General features: G+C 43.2%; 1 protein-coding gene across 1 annotated transcript in view; it reads right to left on the bottom strand.

Moving 5' to 3' along the window:
• cdh13 (cadherin 13, H-cadherin (heart)) overlaps positions 1 to 19,138 on the bottom strand; it is a 245,941-nt gene that overhangs the window by 177,657 nt on the left and 49,146 nt on the right. Inside the window, exon 4 of the mRNA XM_079500767.1 lies at positions 10,927 to 11,071. Coding sequence (XP_079356893.1) covers positions 10,927 to 11,071 — 145 coding nt within the window. The remainder of the gene's footprint in view (positions 1 to 10,926; positions 11,072 to 19,138) is intronic.

Raw genomic sequence — 19,138 nt, forward strand, 5'->3', positions numbered from 1 at the left:
TTTTGTAGAATTGTAAGCCGTGCGGCATATAGGGCTATTCGTAAAATGTATCTACACTCATTACTTTCTAAATATGAATTATGCCTCTCACAATATCCTACTGTACTGTATATAGGCCTACGTCTTGTCTCGCATCGACATCCATTACCAGAGCGCTGTGAGGTAAACAAGTCCACACTATTTGCAGAATCTAAAATCAAACGTTTGGAAGGCGTGGGCCGACGTTGGCACGACATGCAAGAACACACGAGGCAGGGAGATCAAACACCCACGACATGCAAGAACACACGAGGCAGGGAGATCAAACACCCACGACATGCAAGAACACACGAGGCAGGGAGATCAAACACCCACGACATGCAAGAACACACGAGGCAGGGAGATCAAACACCCACGACATGCAAGAACACACGAGGCAGGGAGATCAAACACCCACGACATGCAAGAACACACGAGGCAGGGAGATCAAACACCCACGACATGCAAGAACACACGAGGCAGGGAGATCAGATCAAACACCCCTTTTTCAGCCACAACTCGGCGAGGTCTAATGTCTGATTTATACTTGGCTGCATGCCAGCGTTGCGTTGGTTGCAGTCGAGTGAGAGAAAGTTCTTTTGCATTCATGTTGTGTCTGTCAGTCAGATGGTGGGGGTGGAATGGGAACATTCATGTTGTGTCTGTCAGTCAGATGGTGGGGGTGGAATGGGCCGCTGCCACTCTGTCCGATTTGGTAAGACGTGATTGATGAAGAGGATCGGACCAAGCACTGAGCCCTGGGGGACACCGTGGGTAACCGGGGCAGTGCATGAGTTGCAGTAATGTTGATGGGGATGTACTGTATCAATGTTGGTCGGCAAGGTATGATCTTATAGCAATGAGAGAGCAGTGTCAGTTATTCCAAGGGAGGGCCGGAGGCGTGAGATGAGGATGGAGTGGTTGATGGTGTCAAAGTGGCGCTGAGGTCGAGGGGGGATGAGGATGGAGATTAAACCGGTGTCAGCGGGTGTCGTTGGTGACCTTTAGAAGAGCTGTTTCTGTGTATTGAATGGAAGCCGTATTGGAAGGTTTCATGAGGGTTATTGGAGTCCAGGAGATATGTGAGTTTGCAGGCATGTGCTCTTCTGAGAATTCTGGAGAGGAAGGGAAGATTGGAGGTGGGCGGCGTGGGCCGTTAGTTGTGTGTGACGGCAGCAAGCTTCAGCACAGGAGGGACGAGGCCATGGGGACAGGGAGTAGTGTATTACTTGGGATAGGATTGGAGAAAGTGTTACTTGGTGCTGCTGCTTGCCAAAAAGAACAGATCTACAAGCGAGAGAAAAAAAGTGTAGAATCATAATTTTTGGCACCCTCATGCGATGAAATTAAGCCTAACAGTCTGTATTTAATGTTTTTTTATATCACCAGCTGTATTTTATGACTGCTGGTAATACACACTATCCTGGCTAGCCAGAGAGAGTTTATTGCCTTCTTTTTTTTGGGTATAGAGCGAGAGAGCGATGGAATAGTTTGTCTGGTTAGTCTCTGAGGGTTTCCAGGTCTCCATCGTCCATCACCCCAGAGAGGGACACAGATATCATCAAGATAGAGTTCACGGGGGACCAAGTGTAGACTAGCTGGAGCAGAGGAGAATAGACATTCTGTAATATATTGGCAGTGTAGTGGGAAGGCCACCAGAGAAGACCCGAGATGACCCATATGATCACCTTGGATTCCCTCCATATCTGCCAGCCTTGGAGGATCCACATCCCTCTTTCTAGAGAGATTCTAACTCTAAATGTAAAGCTGAACCTTTCATCTGCATAGCCATAGTCAATCATCCACGGCAAGCCATATAGTCATGCATGGCAAGACACATGAATCCCATAAGAGAGTAAAATCATTTAATCCAAACCACAGAAATATTGAAATAAAGTAATATTCACATCTATTCAGATGGAATGGCTATTGAAAATGAAGCCCATTTAGACCTCCATATCTTCTCTCCGTGGGGTGATGCGTTTGGCTCCCTGTGGTAATTCACAAGAAGATCGCTCAGTTAAGAAGGCTCAGGAAAATCAATGATGCCTTACTGGAGGAAAGGCATGGAACAGAATTAATTCAAACTGTTAAGAATGTCTCATTGAATTGAGGTTTGAATGTCCCTCATATGACCACACATACCATGCTGCATTCTAATCCTAACGGGCCTTATATTCACTAATATGTGGATAGAAATGTTCTTACTTTACGCAAAACACAAGTGGACAGGCAACATTACCGTTGGATTACAACACGTGTGCATCATAGACCATGTTGTTCTTACCGCCACGCATGTTAGTGAATCGGAATCATTGTAATTCAATTCACAGGTTTAACAACTTTAACCCATTCTGACCTGAGATCAGATTCTAAAAATGTCTTCTACATCCTGACAGTTTTCTGAAAAAGCTATGTTTCTATGTCAGTCGTACTTCGATTTTTCAAAAATAGCAGACCTACAAGCTCATAGCGCGCCACTCGGTGGCGCGCTATGAGCTTGTAGATCACCAAGTTAAAATTGTCTCTAAAAGAAAAGAGAAAAATGCCAGATGTACAAGCTACGCGGACCTACACATCACATTGCGACGAGATTCTATGAACTTTTTTTTTCCTTTTACTCACATGTTAGAAAGCTTACATACGGATCCGACACACACGTGTTTATTACCAGTGACGTATCTCTGGAGTACAACCTACAGCGGACGATTCTCCAGCGGACCAGCTGTCCGCACACGGTTTTAGAGTGTTGTTTTTATCATTTAATTAGTGGGAAGTTCTGGGGACACTGTCTGGTACTGTAATAAGCCTATCTCACAGAATTTCCCCGCCCCCCTAAATACGCCCCCTTTCGGGGTTAGTGGTGATAGCGTGACGTCACTCCATAGACGCTACATGTTAACAGAGGTAATTTAAGAAGTCTACAACTTTTGTTTTCTAAAGGTAAGGTTTGTTCTATGTGTTCGACCTGATTTACCATCTTGTTTGCTTCATAATAATATTGGTCTGTCACATTTTTACATTAGAAAATGTACTTAGATTCTCCAGAGAAACAAACGTGTAAATGCTCATGTTAAAGACACCACTATTTACCGGAAGTGGGCGTGGAAAGCGGGCTGTGAGATAGGCCTATTGAGAAGAGTCGGGGTTCAAAGTATGGGTGACAACAACAACAACGTCAGCACTAGTAAGCCCTTGCATAAGCCTTTGCAAATAATTTATTTCTACTTCAATACAATTTCAAAGGTGTCATTTTTCTGTACAAAATGCCTATTGTAGTGTGGTAGACATTGAGTATGCTTCAAGTACACCGGCCTATTGAAAGGAAAAACATATATTGACGAATCCCGCAATCTTGCATAAAACGTTTTTGCACAGTGTGAATGAGGCCCATTATCGGTCGTCATTCATCACACAATTTCATCAGCCTTTGGGCTTCAAAGCTTTGCCTCTAGCTATAGCAGCGTGCAGTGTGTGTGTGTGTGTGTGTGTGTGTGTGTGTGTGTGTGTGTGTGTGTGCCGGACGATGAATACACAGAGGAGATGGATGAACACCATTTCAACCAAGTGATTACAGAAAAAAATAAATGTTTTAACGGCTGGGAAGCTTACCGATCCAAATACTATTAATATACCGCGCGCACGCACGCACGCACGCACGCACGCACACGCACACGCACACGCACACACACACACGAGAGAAAACTAATTTATCCTGCCCACAATGCCACCAACCAAAGCAGCTACCTTGGGCATTCATTGCCTTTGCTTCATCAGTCTGTTGAGCTGATAATGAGACAATGTGGGACAGCAGGTCACCTGGTGGGCGGGACGGACTGTTCTCCAGACACCAGACTGAAGTCTGATAATGAGACAATGTGGGACAGCAGGTCACCTGGTGGGCGGGACGGACTGTTCTCCAGACACCAGACTGAAGTCTGATAATGAGACAATGTGGGACAGCAGGTCAGCTGGTGGGCGGGACGGACTGTTCTCCAGACACCAGACTGATAATGAGACAATGTGGGACAGCAGGTCACCTGGTGGGCGGGACGGACTGTTCTCCAGACACCAGACTGAAGTCTCTGGTGTTACTTCTAGTCACATTATTAGTAGTTTCAACGTGTTCTTTCACACTAACATGATTTTGTTTGTTTCGTGTTGAACTGTTTGTTTTACTAAAATGTGGGTCGCTACAATTCCTGTGCCCAATTAAAGGAGAATTCCATTTTCGTCACCGCTAAACCCCTTATCCATAAACTTCTTTGCCTTTTTTTATTACTATTTTGAAAAACATTTTTGAATAGTTCAACTAGCCAATCTACATTGACACGTTGTGAGCTTGTTGACTGGCCATTTTAACTATTCAAAAATGTTTTGCAAAATAGTACAAAAAAGCATTTTAGGGATAAGGGGTTTAGCGGTGACGGAAATGGAGCCCTCCGTCTGTACCACATGCGTTTTTCAGTTCCGTTTGTTTTTTATTGTATGCTTATTTTTGAAAGCGGTTATTCACACATTTGAATGTACAAAAAGACCCATGGTGCAAAAGAACAATCCCCAATTAGCAGAATGTATAAATTTACATTCTTTCAATTTCCCTGATCCATCACCCCAGGCCAGCACTATGAAACTCAGTAAAACTTCTACGCACATAATTTATTTATGGCCACATAACACTACGAGATACAATACAAGGACACAAATATAAACATGCTGCTGTACACAATGCAGCGAGCTATTGGACAAATACCCACACGCCCTTCAGGGGTATAAATAAACCATATTTGGCGGCTACCGATAGTATAGAGGAGATTGCACAGAATTTGGCAAGCCGTTTAGCTGATTTTATGGCATCCCAAATTGTTGGAAGCCTCTTACAAACAACCTACTGTATTTACATTTCCTATTCTGCCAAAGATGAACACAAGTAGATTGCAGGGGCGGTATTGCAGTCGCTGTACCGCTCACTGTTGTGACGAAAAGAGAGTTGAGCCAGAAGGCACTCTGTCTACCGAGCAATCTTCGTTCCTACTGAGTGATAACATTTTTATGTACATGAATAATATAAACAAAAAATCACCTAACATTTCTATCCTATGGTCATGAAGTGTGGGTCATGACCGAAAGAATAAGGTCGCGAATACAAGCGGCCGAAATGAGTTTTCTTCGACGGGTGGCTAAGCAAAGCAAAGTTCTTTGTTTACCCAGGGTGAATGGACTAAGCTCGACGAACATGTTTACAACCAGACCCTGCTCATAGAACATTTCATGGTAGGGGTTCAATGCCTTGCTCAAGGGCACTTCAGCGGTGGTAATTTTAACGTGCCGGTCCGGGGATACGTACTGGCGACCTTCCGATAACAAGACCGCTCCGCAAACCGTTCGGCCACCGCTGGCATCTCCCTTAGAGATAGGGTGAGAAGTTCAGTCACACGAGAGAGACTCGGAGTAGAACCGCTGCTCCTTCGCCTAGAAAGGAACCAGCTAAGGTGGTTCATATTGTATATCTGCTCATTTAGTTGTTTTACCACTTCTAAATGTATTCTAATTGTATTCTATTCTATGGCTCCGAGACATGGACACTTTCAAAGAAATTAGAGAATCGGTTGGATGGCACTTACACCCGCCTTCAAAATCTGTCTTGGAAGAGCCACCCATCGACTAATCTAATATACAGCAACCTTCCCTGTGTTTCTTCACTAGTCCACCCATCGACTAATCTAATATATGGCAACCTTCCCCGTGTTTCTTCACTAGTCCGATCCAGAAGAACACAGTTTTCCGGCCACTGCTACAGAGCTGACAATGGGGTTATATCTTCCCTTCTTCTCTGGAGTCCTGCCTCAAAACTGTCGTTCCTTGATGTCATCACTAGGGACACATGATGTCATCGCTAGGGACACATGATGTCATCGCTAGGGACACATGATGTCATCGCTAGGGACACATGATGTCATCGCTAGGGACACAGGCATCAGTAAGCAGGAACTGGGGATGGCAATGAGGGACCGGGAAGTCTGGCGTAATATTGTGAAATCCACGATTTCGACCGCAGTCGAAAAATGATGATGACTTCTAATTGTACCTGTTTATCCTGTATCGGTGTATCCTATAAGAGATAGAGCTAATTAACACTTTATATAAATACTATAAACAAACAAAACACACCTCCTGAAGGGATTTCCACTTTCAAATAAAATAAACAGAAAATCATATAAAAAGTTAAATTAAAAAAGGAATGAAAAAATCACAGCTCTCTCATCACTTATCAGAATGTCCTGAGGGGGGCCGTGATTTTTCAATTACTTTTTTCCATTTCTTTTTTTTATATATATTTTCTTAAATGTTGATTTCATTTGAAAGTGAAATATCTCTCAAACATACTCACGGCTTTAAAATAATCTTTTATTCATTAAAATAAGTCTCGGGGAATTCAGCTTTAAGCCTGCCACCAGACAGCAGGATCAGTTCCTCGATATTGCAGATGGTATGAGGATTAAAAATAGTGGGAGTGTTATTTCAATCATATACACCTTAATGCACATTAATGCCATATGTGGAATATTACAACCAATATGTGCTATGATGACACTCTGATAAAGTAAGTAAGTACATCTTATTTATAGCACCCCTCAGAGAGAGATCTTACAAAGTGCTTTACATGCAGTGAGAAAGAGTGAAACATTTTCAAGAGCAAAAACGCGAGACCTGCGTTTTTGCGCGGAGCACTGGGGAGCAGTCGCGGTGCAACAACGCACGCGTATTTACGAGAGCGCGGTCCTGTGAATGTGTTGCGCGCCTGCTGCTCGTTTCGTGCACACACCGACGACTCACCAGACCTGGATACTGTTTAGCTTTTTTTACGCTTGTGTTGTTGCGCCCCTCTTGAGCAGACCTGGAGGAGACCTGTCGTTGATCCAGATCTGGAGCAGACCTGGAGGAGACCTGTCGTTGATCCAGATCTGGAGCAGACCTGGAGGAGACCTGTCGTTGATCCAGATCTGGAGCAGACCTGGAGGAGACCTGTCGTTGATCCAGATCTGGAGCAGACCTGGAGGAGACCTGTCGTTGATCCAGATCTGGAGCAGACCTGGAGGAGACCTGTCGTTGATCCAGATCTGGAGCAGACCTGGAGGAGACCTGTCGTTGATCCAGATCTGGAGCAGACCTGGAGGAGACCTGTCGTTGATCCAGATCTGGAGCAGACCTGGAGGAGACCTGTCGTTGATCCAGATCTGGAGCAGACCTGGAGGAGACCTGTCGTTGATCCAGATCTGGAGCAGACCTGGAGGAGACCTGTCGTTGCAACAACGCCTGCATTCCTCGCTTCACATTTGACCCTTTAGACCAGGGGTTCTCAACCCGTGGGTCGCGACCCCTCGGGGGGGTCGCCAAATTATTTTTGGGGGGGGGGGTCGCCAAATTATTTTGGGGGGTCCCCAAATAAATTAAAAAAATAAAGTACACATAGTACATGCATACACCTTCCCTAATGATTATATCTGGTTTCAGTATTTATTTATGGTGTATTGTCTCTATTATTAAGGTTATTGTAGCAGTCAATTTATATTGGGGTTCGGGAGGGGGTGGGGCGGGGGTCCCGAGACGTTGCCAAAGCATTTTTGGGGGTCCCCGGCCAAAAACGTTGAGAACCCCTGCTTTAGACTGCACGAGTGTTTGTGTGTGTCGTGTGTGTGTGTTTGTTGTGCGCGCGCGGTGCGCTGTTTTATACTATTTATAAATCAGCGTAGTAGATATAAAATGGTTTCATGGTAATTTACAAGACACAGTGTGGCATAATGTCTAAACTTAACAGTCAGGCAAGGCACGCTGTACATTATAACAATAACATGCTTGCTGTCAGTGTAATAATTAAAGTGCCTTCCTCAAGGGGGGGGGGGGGGGGGTCGGTGTCGGGCCAGGGTCGGACGCATGTATTAATTATTAAGGTCGGGCTCGATTCGGGTCGGACACAAAGCTGTCGGTAACGGGCCCGGGTCGGGCTGGAAAAGGTCGGCCCGACCCCAGCTCTATTGCCTTGCAATTCACTACCCACTACACACTACCCACTACCCACTATCCACTATCCACTATCCACTACCCACTACCCACTACCCACTATCCACTATCCACTATCCACTATCCACTACCCACTATCCACTACCCCCTACCCCCTACCCACTATCCACTATCCACTACCCCCTACCCACTATCCACTACCCCCTACCCACTATCCACTATCCACTACCCACTACTCCCTACCCCCTACCCACTACCCACTACCCACATGCAAAATGCATTGACAAAAAAGCCTTTCTTTCCAAATCAACTACGATTGTTGAGTCCCCCGTGTACTGTCCTATAGCACCCCGTCAGCACTGCTAATTGGCTGTGAGCATTAACCAACAGAGGGTTGCATGTACACACACACACGCCCTCAGGCAGCCACGCACACACACACACACACACACACACACACACACGCCCTCATGCAGCCACGCACAGACACACACACACACACACACACCCTCATGCAGCCACGCACAGACACACACACACACGCCCTCATGCAGCCACGCACAGACACACACACACACCCTCATGCAGCCACGCACACACACACACACACACACCCTCATGCAGCCACGCACACACACAAACATGTAGACACACACACACGCCCTCATGCAGCCACGCACACACACAAACATGTAGACACACACACACACCCTCATGCAGCCACGCACAGACACACACACACACGCCCTCATGCAGCCACGCACAGACACACACACACACGCCCTCATGCAGCCACGCACAGACACACACACACACGCCCTCATGCAGCCACGCACAGACACACACACACACACACACACACACATGTAGACACACACACCCTCATGCAGCCACGCACACACACATGTAGACACACACACCCTCATGCAGCCACACACACACACATGTAGACACACACACCCTCATGCAGCCATGCACACACACATGTACACACACACACACACACACCCTCATGCAGCCATGCACACACACATGTACACACACACACACACACGCCCTCGTGCAGCCATGCACACACACATGTACACACACACACACACGCCCTCATGCAGCCATGCACACACACATGTACACACACACACACACACACCCTCATGCAGCCACGCACACACACATGTACACACACACACACACACACACCCTCATGCAGCCACGCACACACACATGTACACACACACACACACACACCCTCATGCAGCCATGCACACACACATGTACACACACACATGTACACACACATCCTCCAAAGTTTGGGAACCACTGGTTTACACCATAAACATGCACACACACACACACACACACACACACACACACACACACACACACACACACACACACACACACACACACACTAGCACTCACACTCGCGCACACATAGTTGCCCTTAGTACCCCATTAAGGACCACCTTGGATGTCTCTTCTGCCGACAATGATTGTGTTCTTTTTATTTACTGTGAGTGAATGTGATTTCTTATGCACGGATAACAGAAACGTTTTATATATGTGGCAGAAAGGCCCTACAAATGTATAAGAATCAACGAATGTTACTATTTTTATTTAAACGTTAAACGAACGGTTCATACAACCTCCACATCGATAGTCCTGAAGACCTTTTCAAGGTAATAGCACATCTTTACACAATGGTAACCTCATAGGCTTGACTCTGACTGCATATAGAAGCTCTGGTAATCAATGCCACAGCCTACTACTGAAATTGGCAGATTTAAAAAAAAAATGGGCCTTAAAACTGCCATCAATATTACCAGCATAAAGACATGGTCTCTCCATAGTCTGACACTGGGTGAAAAGAGGAGTTAACAACACATTATGGGCTCTGTATTTTTCCCGTAAACCTCAAGTTTAGCAGCATATACAGTTAATATACGGTAATTGCGAACGCAGTGAGCATTTACTATGAGACCCAGCAGATCACGTCTGTGTGTCTGTGTGTCTGTGTGTCTGTGTGTGTGTGTGTCACGCTGTAACACCACCCGCCCACCACCAGAGGGCGCAGCTGTATCACACACAAAAACACACACACACACACATGCACGCACGCACACACACACACACACACACGCACGCACGCACACACACACAAAAAACGTAACTTAAAAAAAAACTTAACTTAAAAAAAAACGTAACTTAAAAAAAAACGTAACTTAAAAAATAAACTTAAAAAGGAAAAACGCACACACACAAAAAACTTAACTTAAAAAAAAACTTAACTTAAAAAAAAACTTAACTTAAAAAAAACTTAAAAAGGAAAAACGCACACACAAAAACTTAACTTAAAAAAAAACTTAACTTAAAAAAAAAACTTAAAGGAAAAACGGACACACAAAAAACTTAACTTAAAAAAAAACTTAACTTAAAAAAAAAATAACTTAAAAAAAAACTTAAAAAGGAAAAACGCACACACACAAAAAACTTAACTTAAAAAAAAACTTAACTTAAAAAGAAACTTAAAGAAAAAACTTTACCAAAAAAAACCTAAAAAAGAAACACGCACGCACGCACACATACACACACTAAAAAAATAACTTGAAAAAACATTTAATTTAAAAAAAACTTAACTTAAAAAAAACCTTAAAAAGTACGTAATTTATTCTAATTGTTGTTATTGCAATTTACGAGCTGCGTTCGCTTCCCGCGTTTGCGCGTCTTACTTGTATACAGGTGTGATGGTACAATTCGGGAGTTTACCGGAGTTTGTTGGAAGGTTTTACGGGAGTTTCCTGTAATATACACATCCGTATTCCATGCTTTTTGCGCAGTGAGAGCTGAGCTGAGTTCATATTTCATAGGCCAACTAGTGTCACCTACCGGTAGGGGATCCTTCCAGCACCTGTCCCGTGTAGCTCGTCTCTTTGAAGATCGGCCTGTTGTCGTTCTGGTCGATGACGGTCACTACTAGCGTCGCTGGGCCTTCGACCAGGTTGCCACTCAGATCTATGGTCGACACTTCCAGCTGAGAGGAGAGAGAAGAGCAGAGACAAGATTCAACTATTTGACGGGCTAATTAAGTTCAGCTGATGTTGTTTAGTTCACTGCTTTGAAACACAGTTGAAACAAGAGCAGAATTAATCTCTCTCTCATAATCCTTTTTCTAATAATGATTTTCTTTTTTCCCTTTTTTTCTCCTGAAAGCTCTGTACGGTCCAGGAGGACTCGTTATAGTGAATCCAGTCTAGGATGTTCAGCGAACTTCACAACAAGTTTGAATGTGAATGGGACCATTAGTGACTAAATTTGACTGAGAGACTGCCATTGGATTTTTTGGAATTTTCGTTTTTTCATGTCCTATGAAAGCAGGGAATCATAGCTTCAAATGGACATATTGATTGTTCAGTTTGACCCACCAGTTTTGGAGATATGGCTTATAGAGTAATGTCTTGCAGAAAACAACAAGTTGAGAAAACAGGCTTGAAAGGTTCACTTTTGTGGTCTCTAACATTACAAATAGCTACATGTTTGGGCATTTATTTCATATTTACATGTCGATTTCAGCTCTGACACTTATTTCAGACATGCTCTAGTATGTGAAGAGTCTGCCTGTGATATTAACTCATTTTGAGCTTTTCTGGTGAAAAGCTGTAATGTGCGCGATGGCAGTCTCTCAGTCAAATCTGGTCACATTATAACAAAATAAGAGGCCAATGTGAGGCCAACCGTGGGGCAGAGGTTCAACTGTGGCATTCAGGGAGTGTGTGTGCAGAGAGTATGGCTGCGATCAAGCCAGAGATTAGCTGTCCACAGACGGACGGACGGACACATGGACGGACACATGGACGGACACACAGAGTGCAAAACATACTCTCTCCCCATGCCTTCGGCCTGGTGGAGACAATTAAATACATAAATAAAACTGGGTAACTTGCTTGCTACCATAAGCAAGTAAGTGCAGAGAGTATGGCTGCGATCAAGCCAGAGATTAGCTGTCCACAGACGGACGGACGGACACACGGACACATGGACGGACACACAGAGTGCAAAACATACTCTCTCCCCATGCCTTCGGCCTGGTGGAGACAATTAAATACATAAATAAAACAGTGCTTTCAGCGTTTGGTCCGTTTAACTGGGGGACAAACGAGGGGTACAGCACAGAGGAGATTGAGATTTAACCCATGAGTGAACAGATTAACCCATTTTGACCTGAGACCAGATTCTAGAAAATGTTTTCTAAATCATGACAGTTTTCAGAAAAAACGTGTTTCTATGACAATGGTTCTCAAAGGACCCCAAAAACTGGAAAACATGTAATTGGCCGCCGACCCCCATCTGGAAATATTGTTGTTCCAGAGACCTCCCACGCTCTGAAAGAATATATATATTCAAAGATTTGCACCACATTTTCACGATCTTTCAAATGTAGCAGATCTACAAGCTCGTAGCGCGGCACTAAAGCTTGTAGATCTGCTATGTTTTAATAGCTAAAGTATAACTTCATTAGCTTAAAGAGCACATGTCTGTCTTGAGTTGTCTGCTAAGACTGCACACACTAAAAACAAATGGTGTATTAGACACTATTAGAAGTGGTTCTTTTGCTTGTAATCACAGGGGGAACTATTTCAGTGCTACTGCATATTGCAACACATAATCTGAAATGTGCTACAGTATGTACAGCTTTGTCAATCGGTGCTATAATAGGTTAGGCTAAATTAACCCGTTCTTGGTGTTTAAAGCATTATGTTATACTTTAGCTATTGAAAAATAGCAGACCTACAAGCTCATAGCACGCCACCGAGTGGCGCGCTACGAGCTTGTAGGTCTGCTATTTTTGAAAAGTCGCGAAAATGTGGCGCAAATCTTTGAATATATATATATTTCAGAGCAGAACATTTTTAACTAAAATATTGGCTTCTGGGGGGGGGGGTCCCTGGAACTACATATTTTGAGATGGGGGTCCGTGGCCCAATAATAGAGATAATTCTGGGGGTCCTTGACATGAAAATGGTTGAGCACCACTGACAGACATAGTTTTTCAGAAAAAAATAAGCCTTTTTTAAAAAGTCGACTTCAGTCCAAAAGGTCCTCAGGTCTTCAGACAAAGGTCTTCTCACTATCCTTCTCACTATCCCCGCTGTTAAACTGCCAACCAAGGGAGATCCAGCTTAAATGCATCTGTTGCACCTGTCAACAACTGTTTTGAAAGGCGCTTTATAAATACAATTACCTTACATTACCTAACGAATAGGGACTGAACATGTCCTTTACAGCAACAGTGCTGTATACTGTATTAGTCGGAATATTATCAGTATTACCATGCAGTCAAATCTGGGAAAACATTTCTTACCAAGAATTGTCTTCACCAATGTTTTTGTAAAGGTGTCTACTAACATATCCCACATTTATGGGTTTATATTCAACCACCCTAGGGGAATGTTTGACAGCTGCTGAAAGTTGGGGTACCATCAACAATCATTATAAGGCAAAATGTTCTAAATTTCATTATGCTTTAAATAGCATGTGACGTGTCAAACTAGGGGGGTTTCATCATTCTGAATCCATTCCAAGCATTAGTTTTGCACGAAAAACACTCCTTGGGCTAAAAACGGCCATAGACACTTGCCCAAATGTGCCCAAATGTGCTGACCTCATCACATTTGTGATGATGTCTATGGCCTTTTTAAGCCCAAGGAGTGTTTTTCGTGCAAAACGAATGCTTGTAATGGATTCAGAATCATGAAAACCCCCTAGTTTGACCCGTAGTTTGGCCATAGACTCCCTAGTTTGGCCATAGCCACTTGCCCAAATATGCCCAAATGTTTCTGACTTCATCACATTTGTGATGACGGCTATGGGCATTTTTAGCCCAATGAGTGTTTTTTGTGCAAAACTAATGCTTGGAATGGATTCAGAATGATGAAAACCCCCTAGTTTGACACGTCACATGCTATTTAAAGCATAAAGAAATTTAGAACATTTTGCCATATATTGGCTGTTGATGGTACCCCAACTTTCAGCAGCTGTCAAAAATCCCCCTAGGGTTGTTGAATATAAACCAATGTGGGATATGTTAGTAGACACCTTTACAAAAACATTGGTGAAGACAATTCTTGGTAAGAAATGTATTCCCAGGTTGTATTAATATCCCCTGACTACTAGGTGTGCTACCTAGTAGTCAGGGGATATTAATACAACCTGGGAATACATTTCTCAACAACCCCACAGAACCACTGAATAACCAAGATATCTTAGTTGTTGTGTTGAACACGCTGTGCATCCATATCTCTCAACCTCTCTCAGTCGGCCTCACTTTCTTCCTCTTCCAATGCCGTCTTCAACAGACCGACTTGAACTCGGCTTTCAGAGCCTGAAGAGTTTCTGAAGAGCTCTTATTTTATTTGGAGGTCGGCTAACTCCATTTCCCCACTCAATAAAAGCATTGCAAATCCACTCAACTCAAAGCTTACTTTGCTCTTTTCAATGAGTAAACCACACAACGTTGTCCTTCAGTAGAGTACAGTACGTAGAAGGACACTTATCCACCTCTTTCTTCCTAACCCATTCTGAACGGGAACCCTGTTGGTGTTTTAAGCATTATGTTATGCTTTAGCTGTTGAAAAATAGCAGATCAACAAGCTCATAGCGCGGCACCGAGTGCCGCACTACGAGCTTGTAGATCTGCAATTTCTTTTTAATCGTGAAAATGTGGCGCAGATCTTTGAATTCTTTCGGAAGCGAACGTTTTGAACTCAAATATTTGCTTCTGGGAGGTCCCTGGAACTACATATTTTCAGATGGGGGTCCGCGGCCAAATACAGAAAATTCCTGGGGGTCCTTGACATGAAATAGTTTGAGAACCACTGACAAAGAAACATGGGTTTTTCAGAATACTGTCATGATTTAGAAGACATTTGTATAGAATCGTCCTCAGGTCTAAATGGGATAATTAGTATGTGTACGGTATGTGACACATGCACACAGAGACACAGCTCTTAGTATTTATTAGATAGGAACCATCTCTGGAATCGGCTCGTTTCACATTCACTCAGCATTCGTCTCCTCCAGAGTCATCATATCGGACTCGGGAGAGGAATTCAAAGGAACTCTGTCTGTTTGCGCTTTATAAATAAAATTACCTTACATTACCTAACGAACAGAGGGACGGCGGTGGCTCAGGGGTAGAGTGGCTGGATGGTAATCACAAGGTAGAGAATTGTGGCGCAAATCTTTGTATATATATATTCTTTCTATATTCTTTGAGCGGCATGATTACATACAGAGTCGATGCAAAGACAACACATTGCGCAAAACAGGCGCGGCGCGAACGACCCGAACAAAGCAAACGGTTCGCCTGGTATCTTCGCCCCCGGTTGGAAAGATCCAACTCCCACGTGCCATTTTAGTGAGGGCCAATTATACGAAGACGAGATCAGAAAATGGGTGAATTAACCCATTTTGGGCGGGAACCCCTTTTGGTGTTTTAAACATTATATGTTGTAATTTAGCTATTGAAAAATAGCAGATCTACAAGCTCATAGCGTGCCACCGAGTGGCGCGCTACGAGCTTGTAGGTCTGCTATTTTTGAAAAATCGTGAAAATATTTATTTCAGAAAACTGGAGGATTTAGAATTTATTTTTTAATTTCGATGTCAGGCCTAAATGAATTAAGTGCTCTTTTAACATTCCAGGGGATGCTCCTCCCTGCTTATGTTGTCATTCCAATAGCTCCTAATCTGTTCTTTAGAGATTACTACTTAGACTACGACTCCCTTGAGCAAGGAATGGCAGCAAAGCTTTTCATTTTCAGTAAAGCACAAAGTATTCTAAACTCTTTCTCCAAAGGTAATGCAACTAGTTACTTTTAAAAGTAAAGGTGGTTGCACGCCGGCCGCGTTTTTTGGAAAATCGATGGAGAAACGCCGCTAAAAATCCGAATTTGCATCCGATTCGCGCCCGGTGTGTGGAGACCTTTATCATCAGACCATATGCTCATCTTTATCATTTCACTGCGGCAGCCCTGACAGGGTTAAATTGGACCGCCTCCACATTTATACAGGGTATGCGCGTGACATCATCGTACCTGGAAGTTATGCGGGAACGCCCACTGAGTGGCAAAAAACTACTTCCTGGCCTTGACAGCCCATTCATCCAAACAGAAAAGTCCTGTCTGATTGCATTAAACAATGTTAAACTCACCAACATTTAGGCCTGACGTCGAAATTTAAAAAAGGACCCCAAAAATATGTAATATGCCATCATCTGAAAATATGTTGTTCCAGAGACGATTTGAGTTAAAAACGTTCGCTCTGAAAGAATATATATTCAAAGATTTGCGCCACATTTTCACGATTGTTCAAAAATAGCAGACCTACAAGCTACGAGCTTGTAGGTCTGCTATTTTTCAATAACTAAAAGTATAACATAATGCTTAAAACACCAAAAGGGGTTCCTGTATAAAATGGGTTAAAGCCTAAAGCTCTTACAAACGTCCGGTGAAGAGAGAGGTTTAAGAACCACTTCTGTCCACAGCTGCTTACAGTAGGCCTGTGTCTCCCCACAGAACCCTCCCACATTTAGAAGTCTGCAGATATAAAAACTACGTCTGGCATAGTATACTATTTGTATTCCATGCCGTGCTTGGCCGCCCCTCACCCTTATGTCTCTAGGGGAGAGATGAAGATAGAACATCAGAGTGTGTGAGGAAAAACAATGAGCACAAGAATACATTTTGCCGTCGAACAACAAGATGCAATTGTGGAGGTGTTTGTTTCTCTAAGGAATTGAATTGTGACATCACTATCTATCCCAAACCAGCCTCACTAACCACTTATTCCGAGACGAATTCAGAAACGGGTCTCATGGTCGCAGCTTATACTAAGCATTTAAAGTATGAGGTATAAAGTATACAGCAGCCTTGTGTTCATAAAACAGAAAGATTGGGTATTGGGTAAGACTGACGTTATGTATCTTTCAGGACCTTTCACTGCTTCGTCTCAACCATTACTCTATGGCTCTGGTCTCAGACCCTGCGATGGATATTTTGACATTCCGTTTTTGTTTTTTAATGTTGCCAACTACTGTTGGAGCAGCCATAAACTACACAGGTTCATCCCGATGTTCTGGGCATCTTTGTAGTGTTAGTGTACAGGAAATACGTAAGCTGCGACCATGAGACCCGTTTCTGAATTTGTCTATAGAGGCCTTCCTCAGTCTGAGGTCTCTCCCAAGACACAACAGATCTATAGAGCGTCGTCCATTTTCCTCATAGACATTTCAAAAAGTATTTATTTAAAGACCCTCTAAGCCTTGTACAAAGCCAACTCGAGTTGTGACAAACTAGAGAGACAGACTAGAGAGACAGACTAGAGACAGACTAGAGACAGACTAGAGAGACAGAGTGTCATGTCCTCTCTAGGTCTTCTAAACTAAAGGGTTAAATGAGATGTGTGTTCATTCTGACAAAATGTGATACAATTTAAAACGACATAGATCTGCAAAGCAGAGACTAATGGATTAAAAGCCTTAATTAATCTCAATAATCTTAAAATCTATGCCTAATGAACGGTAAATAATTCAAATTAGACAAGTCCTCTCATTTCACTAAGTGTGCATGCCCTTTTAATTAATCATTTTGTGTTTACTTATGTGTGATCTCTCTCTCTCTCTCTCTCTCTCTCTCTTTCTCTCTCTCTCTCTCTCTAAACACAACAATAGATTCAACTGAATGTTTTTCCATTGCATCAAAGTTGAAGAGTTTTATGAGAGAATGCAAAATGATATAAATAGACGGGTCTTGTAAGGAGGGAAAGGAATGTAGGCCTATGTACAGTACTGTAAGGTTCTTGAAAGGACGGAGATGGAATGATAGAATAATAGATAATGGAAGTTCTAGCTGTCTGGCTAGATATAAGAAATAATCCTGCTAGAGAAAGTGCTAGAGAAAGAGTGGAAAGACTCACAAAGACTCCCCTGGAGTCTCAAAGCACTAAACAGCCTCTCTTCTCAGTAGCTACAATCAGCTTTTGTTGAGCTGCTGAAGGCTGTGTTGCCAGGGACGACCACAGATAGGCCTGGGCTGCTTTTTATGTTTCAAATGATGTTAACAGGACCTAACCAAGGAACTCACAGCATGCTGTAGTTATTGTGCTGTATGTATTCTTTATCTATTATTATTATTATGGGCTCAAGTATCAAGCCCACTATTCTGCCCTATAAAGACGAAGTGCAGTGACTACAGTAAAAATAATCGTCCGATAATCGGTTTAACCCATTTTGACCTGAGGGCGATTCTACAAATGTCTTCTAAATCCTGACAGTTTTCTGAAATCCCTATGTTTCTGTGTCAGTGGTTCTCAAACATTTTCATGTCAAGAACCCCCAAGATTATTATGTAATTGGCCACCGACCCCCATCTAAAAATATGTTGTTCCTCCAGCTTGAAATATTGAGGTACTGTTACTAACTTAATGTAAATGGTAAATGGTAAATGGTGCATTTATATAGCGCCTTTATCCAAGGCGCTTTACATAAATTGTGCATTACATTCACCCATTCACACACACATTCATACACTGATGGCGGCGGAAACCATGCAAGGTACCAACCAGCACATCAGGAGCAATTAGGGGTTCAGTGTCTTGCTCAAGGACACTTCGACACTAACTCTGGGGGAGCCCGGGTTCGAACTGGCGACCTTGCGGTTACCATCTGGAAACTCTACCCCTGAGCCACCACAGCCCCCGTATAACTTCTGATCTCCATGCCTAAAAACAGCTCAAGGGCCAATTTGAACTGGAGACTTGATGTCTTGCTGTATGGAGTCTTTATCAATATCATGCCAAAAATGTCTGTCATAACTGAGAAGGATCAAAATGGCTGAGATGTCAATAAATCCCCTAGTTTGCCAGATGTATCACACTGTAAAGTCCATATAATTCCATATAAAGTCACTCAAAGTTATACTCATATCCATCAGACAAAATCAAACAACACTAAGAACCACAATATTTTATATACGATGACCTCATTCTGCTGTCAAACTTAGTAGGCGGGAGCTGCATGTAAATTGATTGATCTGTGATGGTG

This window comes from Electrona antarctica (assembly GCF_951216825.1).
Source record: "Electrona antarctica genome assembly, chromosome: 5".
Taxonomy (NCBI): Eukaryota; Metazoa; Chordata; class Actinopteri; order Myctophiformes; family Myctophidae; genus Electrona; species Electrona antarctica.